The sequence below is a fragment of the Manis pentadactyla genome, chromosome 16, assembly GCF_030020395.1.
Source record: "Manis pentadactyla isolate mManPen7 chromosome 16, mManPen7.hap1, whole genome shotgun sequence".
Taxonomy (NCBI): domain Eukaryota; kingdom Metazoa; phylum Chordata; class Mammalia; order Pholidota; family Manidae; genus Manis; species Manis pentadactyla.
The window spans coordinates 7437040-7449687 of record NC_080034.1 but is presented as its reverse complement, the minus strand read 5'-3'; the positions used below and the strand labels follow the sequence as shown (position 1 = coordinate 7449687).

General features: G+C 40.6%; 1 protein-coding gene across 3 annotated transcripts in view; it reads left to right on the top strand.

Annotated features, from left to right (window-relative positions):
• Nucleotides 1-12648, top strand: part of KCNQ5 (potassium voltage-gated channel subfamily Q member 5) — a 448222-nt gene that overhangs the window by 373889 nt on the left and 61685 nt on the right. For all 3 annotated transcript variants that reach the window (XM_036916207.2, XM_036916204.2, XM_036916206.2), the window contains exons 7-8: nt 1604-1699; nt 10878-10972. In XM_036916207.2, the coding sequence (XP_036772102.2) occupies nt 1604-1699; nt 10878-10972 (191 nt within the window). The remainder of the gene's footprint in view (nt 1-1603; nt 1700-10877; nt 10973-12648) is intronic.

The window sequence follows — 12648 nt, the reverse complement described above, 5'->3', positions numbered from 1 at the left end:
TGGAGGAGACGGCGACCTCAGGCAGCCTGAGACACTCCCTGAGAAAGAGATGGGAAACAGAGCCTGGGGTGTGATTTCTGGTGTCGTGATACAGTCATTTATCCTACTAATTGTACATGCATAGCAAATAGTAGTACAGTAAATGTATTTTAAACACAATTGCATTACTGATTATCTGGTCATTGTCACAGATGTGCTCGGAATTGTGGCATCTCAAGATAAGAAGAAAGGTTAAAGCTTGTCTGGAGCCCAAAAATATCTTAGCCCATTTGTCATCCAGGCGACACTTAATACACCTCCTAAAGATGAGAAACTCACCACTTCCCAGACAGCCTACACCTTCTTTGAGCTACTTCCAAAATATAAAGAAAAGAAAAACAACCATTCCCTACCTACAGCAAAAACTGACCTAGTGCTTATAAGACACCCATCTCTAAACTAAGGGTTAGACTCCCTGACGTTTAATAAAAGCTAATAATTTATAGCTAGCAAGCAAACCCCACAGACTGAAGAGCCGTGAGCACCACGTCCCATGCCAGTAAAGTGGAGACTTACAGACAAAGCTCAGAGACCGGACTTAGCGAGTTCCAAAGGCCAGCCCAAAGCAGAAACAAAGCATCTTGATTCCACGAATGTTAGACCAAAGCAAACTGAAGAGGGGGGGAGTATTTCAAAGAGCCAGAATTTTGGCAGATCCAGATGATAAGCAGAAAGAAGCAAGCCAGCCAAAAAACTGATATAAACAGAGGAGGGACGTACTAATCTTACTGACCCCAAGATGTAAATAGGCGAGCCAAACCGAAAAGGTAAGGGTGCCCCAAGCATGAGAGGACAACGCGGGAAAGCGGGCAAGCGCTTTGCAGTCACCCATGCTCCGTTCGGTCTTCACCGTGCAAACAGGCGAAACAGAACACCTTGCATCCTCAAAACCACGTGTCTGTCTCCTGGGGGTCACTGTCCTCTCCCCCTTTCACTTTACTTTTGTGTGTGGAGAATTCAAGCATCATGGAGGATTTTTAAATCGTGGGACTGATTTTAAACATTACCCCCACCACCATTTCATGACTGGAAAATACAGAATTTAGTAGTTTCATCAAAGCTCTAGAAAAACTCCCATGTCCGCAGCAGCAAGGCCTTCACTGTCTCAAATTTTAAATCCACCTCTGCCCAAAACCAGAATTCCTGTCCTCTGAACTCCATCACTAGGTAAGACCATTCCTCTAATTTAAGCATAAAGAAATGTCACAGAAAAGAAAGCCACTCAAAAAACACTTTTAAAAGTTGTGGATTTTTGTTTTGTTTTGGTAATTATGGTGCCTCTTGCCATAGCAGATAATAAATGTTGATGCCTGGTTGATTCACTAAAGATCAAAAGTTGTTATACATCCCAGCAGTCTTGCCCAACAACTGGCCATTGGCCAATGGTACCATCATAGAGGCAAATAGTGTTACGTTTTAATAAGTAATGTGCTTATGGACAGGTTGCATACTGTTGGTCTTTCCTCAGACTCACTTTGGAAGGTTTTTAAGCAATATGTGTATTATTTAACAGAGCTTTTGAAAAAACAAATTCTTAAGGACTATTTGTGTATTTTTTTTCCAGGGCATTCTTGGCTCAGGCTTTGCATTAAAAGTACAAGAACAGCACCGCCAAAAACACTTTGAGAAAAGAAGAAATCCCGCCGCCAACCTCATTCAGGTAAGTGTCAGCGGCGCAGGTAGACAGAGCCTCTGGCCTGCAGTGCCCGCCGGCTCATCATCCAGGCTTCCTTGCTTAGGAGAGCTACTGCTCTGCTTTGTTTTCAAAAATGAAGCAGGAACTTAATGTACAGACGACTTGGATTTGGACAAGTGTTCCCCCCTCCCAGACAGAAAAATATGTATTTTCAGCCAATGGTCCGTGCATTGTTTAGATTAATCAACTGTGCCAGCAAGGCCATGCAGAGGTTAGCCGTTGTGCCGCTCCTGGGATGACCTAAAAGGTCTTAGGAATTCCTGGGTGAACCTTAATTGATCATTAAGGGCTGGGACAGAACATCGCATTGTTCCCTGCATTACAATTACTTTCTCCAGCCACGTGTATGTCACTGTTCAGGAGAACAACATACTTGTTTAGCAAGTCAAGGTTTAGTGCCCGTGGAATTGCTTTTAATGCCATCTAGAGCAGTAAGTTGAAATAGTTATCCTGTTTTAAGAGCTGGGAGAATTATGGAATCCAATCATGTTTAAGAACATGAAATAATTAACATATTGTTTGAAGCTAGTGCATAATATATAGGTTGCTTAGCATTCCATTTTCTTTTTAATAACTCAGGATTTGCTTCAAGACTAAAAAGAGCGCTTCTGCTATCGCCATCCATGTCTTTGGGGAGTAGAACCATCCTAGAATCGGGTTGCCAAAGAGTCACAAAATAGAGTCTCCTCTAGATCCGTCCCGTGAGGCTGGTGTTAGTTATGGACACAGTAATTGCACATCTAAAGCTCCTTCCTGTCCTGCCAAGCAGGGGGAGATCCAGAGCTCTGAACCGCAGGGGTTTGGGGCGGTGATCTGGGGTGCTGGGCCACTAGTCTTTGTGCTTTAGTAACAAGCACATTGTTCTAATTCAGACTGTGGCTTGAGGGGAGTGGTGGGAGTTGGGGGAGACCCCTGCACAGCCCTACCCTTAGCCTTTGCTCCTGGCTGGGGAACACAGTACCTCCCACAGAAACAGACAAGGCAAAGAAGGGGGAAGGTGGCTCAGTTACATCATGAAGGAGATCTTTTTGTATCTTTTTGTATCTAATGACTAAATAAGAATATCAGTTTTTCAAAGCAAAGCAGAAGGAACACAAAAGGAGTAGACTCATAGACAATGAGAAGGGACTAGCGGAGACCAAAGGGGAGGGGCTGGGGAGCAGGGGTGGGTGAGGAGGGAGAAGGGGATTGAGGGGCACTATAATCCGCAGTCACAATACCGGTGGGTCAGCGGGACAGCACTACAGCCTGGAGAAGACAGTTAATGGCTCTATGACATCTTACTACCCTGACGGACAGTGACCGCCCTGGAGGGGGTGAGGACTTGGTGATACGGGTGATTGCTGACCCACTGTGCTGTGTATGTGAAACTATCATAGGGTTGTATACCAATGACACTTTAATTTTTTTAAAAAGCTGAATAGAAATGTAAAAAAAAGGGATATCAGTTTTTAATCAAGTTATTCTGCAACTATTGGCCAGGAAATGGATGACTGGGCCTGACTTCTAATGCAAAACCCCACATCTCTGTATTTTAAATTTCCAGGTTTTAAAAGAACAGTAAACACTTTGTTTTCTTAAAGTAAAAGATTCCTAAGTAGTAGGAGTTTAAGATCTGAAGCCAAACAATACTTGCCATAATGAAGGGAGATGTCACACACTTCACAATGCACACAAAATGCCCGAGGCCCAGAACTGGTGGCCTTCCATCCTTGGGCAATTCTTAACTGGTTATGAGGTGTTTCCCTACTTTTAATAAGTTTTTCTCCTTACTATGTTTACATTTCAGTTATTCTTTAATTTATCTCTTATCTCTGAATTCTAGAACAATGTTTTCCAATCTGTGAATGCAAAAATATTCCATGGGTTCCTGGCATCCATCCGGGCACTAAGCCCTATCTACATATGGAACCAGTAATGTATCTTACACACATCTAGACTACTTATTCTCAGAATGGAGATACTATTGTCATGAGTAAAGTTCAAACATATTTAAAATCCTTACTAAATTATTTATTAGCTATTGTATATTTTCTTAACACATACTCAAAATACAACCACTTCTAGGAACAGATCCTTAATACTTCAGAATATTAAAAGGCATATTAAGTACCAAAGGATATATCAGAAAACATCCTAGAATATCAGCTGTTCTCTTAGAAAGGGAGCCCTTTGAGGAATTTCTTACGCATGCATCCCTTGTGACACCGAGCGGTGTTGCCCAATACAGCTGCCAAAAGCTACATATGGCTATTTAAATTTAGAAAATCAGTTTGTCGATGGCACTGTGGAGCCATAGCTCAAGTGTTCAGTACCAATATGGGGCTATTGGCTACCCCATTGACAAAACAGATAGAATAAGAGAAGAAACTTTCCTGATCTAACTTATCATTATCAACTACTAAATTGTGCAAAAACCATGTCTGGAACTTGAAAACAGATTACTTCTGCAGTAAATCACTGGACCAGAGGCATTTATATGTCCACAGCCAAAACAAGGCAAGGCCTTCCTCTCAGATAATCCATAAAAGGTGGCAGTGGGATGGGGGGGGCTCTCTTGTCCCCCCCTGGCGTGAGCCAGGAGCTCTGTCCTCTCGCTTCTTCTCTAAATAAAAATCTCTGCCTTGCTCTCCTAAAAGAAGAATAATAATAATAAAATAAAATTTTCACTTTCATTTATAAAAATGGTGGCAGTTGGGAGAGTGGGGGTAGCAGTTCAGTTTTGCTTAGAGATCTAGAAATGTATTTTATGGAACTGGGTTATGTATACATATTGTGATGAATAATTAACTTGTACAAATGTAGGTATCAATGGAGTGAAATCATTAATTTTTCTTTTACTTGAAACTCCAGTTTATATGTTATTCTGAACCAAAAAAAGAGTATAAAATGAAAGGCTTGAAATGTGCAAGAATACCTTTAAAATCTAATCACATTGTCATTAATCTATGTAGAAATCTACTAATTTAAAAAGCAATTATTCCCCTATCCAAATGCAATTAATTTATATATTAGACATAGATTAATAATATAATCACTAAATGTGTTCATTGCTCTGCCTTGCTGTAGCCCTTAGCCAGAATTCAGGGCTTTAAGCCTTGATTATATGTTGCAGAAATTTACTTTTAAGGATATGCTAGACTGAAAGGCAGGCCTCATTTGCCAATCCATTCATTTTCTTACCCAATAAACCTGCCTTAGTTTGCTGAACACACAAAGCATCAAGGCCAAGAGCAATCTCATTTGTTTTAAGCCAGAGCCATTATCTTTCCAAAAGGGCACTGAGAGGAAACTAGACTTAGTGTGGTGGCCATTTCTCACTGCATACTAATACCAAATCTCTGTGTTGTACACCTGAAACTAATGTTATAAGTCTATTATACCTCGATAAAAAAAATCTTTTTAAATGAAAAAATGAAAGGCCACTGAAATGCCCAAATTGCTTTGTCATTTGGTTGATGAGATAACTAAATTAATCAACCTTTCATGGTTTTAGGGAAAAGTGTAAAACCTCAGCAGCTTGCAGCAATTTTAGCTGTGTCAATATCTATGCATGATTCATTGAAATTAACTTTTCATTTCAAGTGGAGCAGTCTGGGAAAAGCAAGTGGCTCTCAGTAATGTTTTGAATACCTGCCCAAATGTCACAACTTTTATTAATAATACCTAAGACTTGTGAAGTGCACTTTAGTTTGCAGAGTGTTTCTAATACATTATGTCACTTGATCCCCCAGGACAAGCCTAGGAAGAGCAAGGGCTCAAATTTCTGGTGTCTGAATCTAAATCCATCACTCCTGTCAAATAGCAGCAGTTGCATCCTCATATATATATATTACTGAAGCCTTGGGATTAGCACTTAAAGATACTTTAAAGGTTCCATGTTAGGAAACTGACTTATGGAGATACTGGACCAGCTCAGAGTGGAGCCAAAGCTTTACTAGACACAGAAATAGGGGAATTAAGTGAAAGTTTGTGAAATGAATGCTGACAGATGGGCTTATTTTCCTGAAGGGAATAGATTAGAAGATGCTGCTGTGAGGAAGCTAGTTGACCAAAAAGAAAAGGGGAGAGAATAGAAGAGAGAAGAAAGGAAAAACTTTGGCTTCTACTCATGAAATAACTGATTCTTTGCCCATTTATTCCCTAAAGTGAGGCCACCAGCCAGTAAATTCACACCACTTACACAAAGCTTATACATCTCTTTCAGTGCTTTAGTCATAAATAAGAACAGCCTCAGGAAAAAAAAAAATTCCTAGATATGAAAGAAAAGACAGTAGGAAAAAAAGGCAGGGGGGAGATAAAAAAAATTGTGGAAATCTCCCACAAAATGAATAAAAAGACAGAGATGGAAAATAAGACAAAAAATATAGGAAAATTGGATGACCCTTGCAGGAGATCAAATATCCAACTAATAGGCACACCTCAAAAAGAATATGGGGAGGGCTTCTCCTATGAAGTATCACTTTACGATGCTCCAGAACTGAGTGGCCACAGTAAAAAGGACTGCCGACTGCCCGCACGATGAACAGAAAACATTCACTCTAGTGATAGAGTGAAATACTAAAACACTTGCAAAAAAGGGGATCTTACATGCTTTCTGGGCAGGATGTATTTAAAGGATCCAGAATCAAGACTGAATTGGATTTTTCATCAGTAACACTAAAATTCAAAGAGAGTGGAATAATACTATTAAAATTAGGAAGGAAAATTATTTCCAACCTAGAATTCTATACCCAGCCAAACTATTCAGTGAGTATGAGAGTGCCATAAAGACATTTTTAGACATGCAAGATCTCAAAACTTTACCTACCATTTACCCTTACTCAAGAAGCTACTTGGTGTATATACATATATATATATATATATATATATATATATATATATATATATATAATACACACACATACATACACATACCATATCTTCTTTATCCATTCATCCATCGGTGGACACTTAAATTGTTTCCGTATCTTAGCTATTATGAACAATGTTCATTGAACATGGGAGTACAGATCTCTCTTCAATATATTGTTTTCATTTCCTTCAGATATATACCCAAAAGCAGGATTGCTGGGTTATATGGTACTTCTATTTTTTTTCTTTTTTGAGGAAACTCCACACTTTTTCCGTAGTGGTATATATGTTTACAGAGAATATTATTCATCCATGAGGAAGACAGAAATCCTTCAGTTTGAGACCACAGGAATGGATGTTAGAGGCATTACGCTAAATTAAATAGAGAAAGACAAATACTGCAAAGTGTCCCTTTTATATTGAATTTAAATTTTATTTTAAGTCAAACTCCTAGAACAGAGAGCAAAAAGTGATTGCCATGGATTGGAAGGAGAGGAAAATAAGGCAAAGCATACCAACTTTCAGCTATAAGATGCATGAGGTCTGAGGATCTAATGTACAGCTTGATGACTGTATTGTCTAATTGTAATTTGCTAAGAGAGTAGAACTTAAATGTTCTCATCAAAAGAGAAAGAAAAAGACAAATATGTGAGGTGATGGATGTATTAATTAGTAACTAGATGGGGGGACTCCTTTCATAATATATTCATATGTCAAATCACTATGATGTACACTTCCAATAGCCTATAATGTTATATCCATTATACCTAAATAAAGTTGAAACTTCATTTTTATAAAGAAGCTATTGGATAGAATTGCTCTTCCAAAACAAGAAGATAAACCAAGAGAGACGTGGGATCCAGGAAATAAGAGATCCCACAGAAGAAAGAGCTCAGGGACTCTCTGGGCCAAGATGAAGGGAAGTCTCACGATGTACTGGACTAGAGGAACTTCAGAGCTCCGGTGAGAGTCAGGGAATGTATTCATGACAGGTACATCAAGGCAGAACAAGAATTAAAACATAGCAATGATAACTCCAAGAAGAAACAAAAACTGTATATATATAGGAAAGAAAGAATAATCGTGGTAAATCACATTGCTGAACAAGGAACAAGAGTTAGATGGACATAATGCAAACACTAAAAAGTAATTTAACTAAGAATTGTTGGCAGCATGAGAAGGAAAAAGTGTCCATAGTGGGTTGTCATTATTTTTCATGGTAGGAAGTTAACGGATAATGCCCAAAATTAAAATATCAAGAAATATGAGAACAATCCTTAAAAACAAGGATTCTTAAAAAATAGAAGCAACAACTATTCAGAATGAAGGTGGTTGCCTCTAGGGAAGAAAAGTTCATGAGAAGCAAGGTGAGGAAAGAGATTGATGGTTTCATCCTCGATCTTTTTGTTCCCTGACTTCTTAAATTCTGTACTTTGAGATAATCAGCTCCATGTTAATTAAACCTTTGGCTGCTCAGCTGAAATTGGAATTCCCAGAGGGGTCAGATGTGCCATCGCTATAACTCTCCAGAGAATACAAACTGAATACTCCCTAAAAACTTACTTATGCTGACATTGTACTTAAAATTATAGACCAAACTTTGAATTTGTTTGACTGCCTAGAACACCAGGGTCACCTGATAAACAGTCAATTTGGCTTTTATTCTGCTTCTTGTTTATTTATCCTTCAAAGTGTATATGCTGCGTATGTTAAATCCCTCTGGGGTATTGTTTTTCTCTTGCCAACCACTCTGTGGTTTTGGCTTAAAATATAGGAACACCAGCTACTTGATCATATGGTTGTGACCTTGAGGCTCAGCGGTTAACGAAGACAGAGACCAAGGGCAACAGTTATTAGACTGTAAGACGAGTAGAGTTATACTTTCCACCCCATTTTGAAATTCATGCCACTTGCTTCTTCTATACCTCCCATTACCAGCCATTTTTTGGAGAAGAGTAATGGCAGGAATGAGAGTATAGCTGCTGAGATCAGTATGATAGAAAAAGAGCAAGGAGCCAGGTCTGATTTTTAAGACTATCTTCAATTTTCTAAAAGTGGCCTTTTTTGCCTCCACTTGACAGGTAATATCTTGGTCCCATTTTTTTGTCATATTGTGGTCTGGTACCTAACAATGTGCAAACTTAGAAGTTCTACGTGAGTCTTGCTTTCAAAGCACCTGAGTTTATGAATATATGATGCCTTCTGTGAAAATTCTTTCATTAAATAGTCATCTACGCCATCACAGCTTTCGAGGTTCCCTGGGCCTCACTATGGAGGAAGCTGCAATAATAAACCCATTCGTTCTCATGGATCACTCGAGATCACTCTGGAAATTGTGTTTAATAATTGCAAAGACTAACATTTCAAGATGATATAACAATAATATTTTATTCTCTGTAAGCCACCAAGATGCTAAGCATAAGTTTTCACAGATTCCTAGAATAAATCAACATGAGTCATGTGAACAGGGCTCCAGGAAAGGGGCCCTGCTCCTGTTATTTAAACCTTCCTTAATAAGATTAAAAGAAAAAAACTCAGGTCTTACTATGTATTTTTCTTGGTTTTTTTTACATCATTTCTTGGACATTTTATTGAAGACATATGTGCATGCAGAATAAAGCACATATCCTGAGAGAACTGTGTACCCAGCACCCAGACAAAGAAACAGGACTAGGACCCCCTGTGTGCCCTTTCCCAGTCACTGCTGCCTGCTCAGCGTAGATTAGTTTCCCTGTTTTTTGTACTTTATAGAAATGGAATCACACAATGTTCTCTTCTGTGTCTTGTTTCTCTTGCTCAACATTATTCACGTAAAGGTCATCCATACAGTAGCGTGTAGTTATAGTGTTCGATTCCTGCACCCTATTCCAACATGTTAATATGCCACAATTCATTGTACTATTGTTAGGTTGCTTACTTCCAGCTTTGGCTAATTAAGAACAGTACTGTTCTGTGCATTATAGTACATGTTTTATATAGCACAACATAAATAAGCATGTCTGTTGAGCATGTATGTAGGAGTATGTGGCTCTATCATAGGGTATTTATACATTCAGCTTAAACAGATACTGCCAAGCAGTTTGCCAAAGTACTTGTGTCAACTTTTAACTCTTTGTGTTCAACATGCATTTATTCAGTGATTTTCTCAAGAAAAGGAATATTATGAGAGCACTATTTTCTCAGTGTAGGTTTCAAAATCATGAGTGATGGTTTGATAGTAGAGTTACGAATCATTGAAATGAATCTGCCACATAAAATGGACTGCTTTGATTTATGAATTATAATAAAAAGTTTTCTCTCAGGAGATTGGAACAAACACTTGGTCATTAGAGATATATGTGCAGACTTACTACAAAGGAAAAAATTCACCAAAAGCTATCTGGAAAGTACATCAGGCAGCTTCTCAAATGGATGGTTCAGAGGAAAGCTTTTCCGACAACAGGCAGGAAGCAGTCAGCCAAGGACAGTGGAGGAATCGTGAGACCAAGAGCCAGGCGATCTGAGAGTAGTTCTCCACTCCGCCAGCCCCGTGTAAACCTCTTTATTGATCTGAGCCTTCACTTTTCTCACCTACAGAATAAGGGTCTTAATCCACATTCTGATTGTCAGGATAACATGACAATATGTTCTATTTGTCAGGTATAATTATATGAAGTAGAAAGCTTATGGTTTACATCAAGGACTTATAAACATATTCTTGGACACGATGTTAAATCCTCAAGTGCCTTCCGGTTATATCCCCGGGGGAACACGTCTTGCCCCATCTTGTTTCACCCCACCTCTGTGCCGTCGCCTTCTTCATTTTAGCATTGGAAGTCTTGCCTGGTTCCACCTTAGGGAATCACACACATTGCCCTGGTGGCCATTAGCTTGACAGCTGGTTTACTAGCTGGCTGACTAGCTGCACTGTGAGTTTTCAGGAGGCCTCTGCCTCTGTCTATCAAACAGTGATGACAGCTGTGCGGCTGTTTCTGGACTGCATGTTCACACTCAGGAACCTGACCTCAGACAACCTCCTATCTTTCCCCAACCAATTTGGAAGTTGCTTTATGTTTTTCTTTTTGGTACTTTTGTCCTTTGGTGTGAGTTGTTCTGAAAAGCAGTTCCACTGACAAGGCGCATTTAACAGCCAGCTGAAAATGCCAAGTAGTCTTCACCCACTGGGCATATACCAGGCCTAAGTGACAAGAGAAAACATCTTAATACATATGAACTTAACGAGCTGCCTCTCACTTCATACCATGTCCTCTTTTCTCTCTCTCTGGTACCCCACACTTGCCCCCTGCAGTGTGTTTGGCGCAGTTACGCAGCCGATGAGAAATCTGTGTCCATCGCCACCTGGAAGCCACATCTGAAGGCCTTGCACACCTGCAGCCCGACCAAGTAGGTATCAGTGCGACAGCCGGGGCCATAATCGAGTCTCTTCCGTTTTGTAAAACGAGCCTCACACACACACACACAAAGCCATGCGCGTGTGGATTTGGGGCAAGTCGGACTCTCTGTTGCCCCTTGAGATTTTCCAACCTGCTCAGTAGTAACTCAGGCACAGAAGTAAATGGACCCAGTGTCATTCCTGACCATTCACAGACGAGGCTTAAAGACCAAAATAATCTAAGCTTTCATAGATTTGTTTCTACTATTTCATACTGACTTTCTAGTATCTCATTCCATAAAGCCTACCAGAATTTGGGAGGTAAGCACTAGGGTTCTTGACAAATAACGGTTGTGCCAACTCCATCCATCTCCTGAGCCAGCAGCCTTCAGGAGCAAACACACCTTTGCACATTTGAGTCCCTTGAAGTCGTTTCCCCCCCGGGTCCCCTTCCGGGATGGTCCCTGAGCTTCCCTTGCAGATCAAAGTAATGTCATTAGCAAAAGAAGGTAAGAGTTAGAGTCCTACTAAGAGCACAGTTCACAATGAGGCAATGGGACCAATCAGATGGGAACTGGGAATCAGCTTTCAAATTTTTTAAATACTGTTACTTCCCTTCACCTTTTGTTGGCCAAAGCAAACCACGCAGCTGTGCCTCAACTCCCGGTGGTGCAGTGCAGGCCTACCAGGTGCTGGGAAGAGAGGAGAACCGGAGAAATGATCAGTGGTTCTGATGATCTTTAGTTTTAAAAAAAAATCCTTGGTCCTGGAACCCTGAGCTCCAGTGGGACTGGAAGAACACGTATTAAATCATAATCACCAGCTAGTGAAAGAATCCTCCTAGAACAGCCACGGCAAGCCAGTCAAGGGGTGGTCTCTGCAAGTCACCCGACTTGGTTACACTCGTTCCGCAGGGTGTTCAGAACGCATCCAACTGCTTATCTGACTTGGTATTTTAGAGCACCCCCCATTTCCCTTCATAGCCCAGCAACACCTTAATCCCAGCGGCTTCACGGGACTCAAGGTACCTACCTACCGTGGCTCGGCCGCGGGAACCTCTTCCTCCCGACGTGGGAGAGCTCTCGGCTGGGGAAACCTTCATGACTTGTTCCCTGGAATTGCAGCCTTAAAGGGGTTTGTGAGGCACAGCACCCGACGCTGGGCAGCAGCAGGTCTGTCATTAACTGACAGGACCTGTCACCTCACTTCCCTGTCCTGCCCTGAGCCTATTTTCCCATCCGCAAGGGGACAACCAAAAGCTAGCTAAGATGACATCTTAGCTCTAATGGAACATGCCTCCTAGAAGTTGGGGTCAAAGTCTTGCCAGCATGTGTGACAAAGATTTTCAGAGAACCCCAGGATTTGAGGGGGGATGGAACCTTAGCAAGACAGAAGCATGGATGCTGTTGAGTGAACATGTGGATGAGAATCTCCTTTTCCCATGAATCTGAAAATTTAGTTGAGTTCCCATTATTGGCAATGAGACTCTTTCTAAGCTTTGGTATTAAAAAAGGAACATAACTTTTAGGCTGTATGTCCCTTGGGGATATGAATCTGGAACGGCAATTATATGGAAGTTACATTTCTTGTCCTCATCATGTGTAAGAGGAAGGCTGGTGAACACACCAGAGGAAGGTTCTGAAGCAACAGCAGGCAGTCTGTTATTATATGTGACTTTTTGACTTCC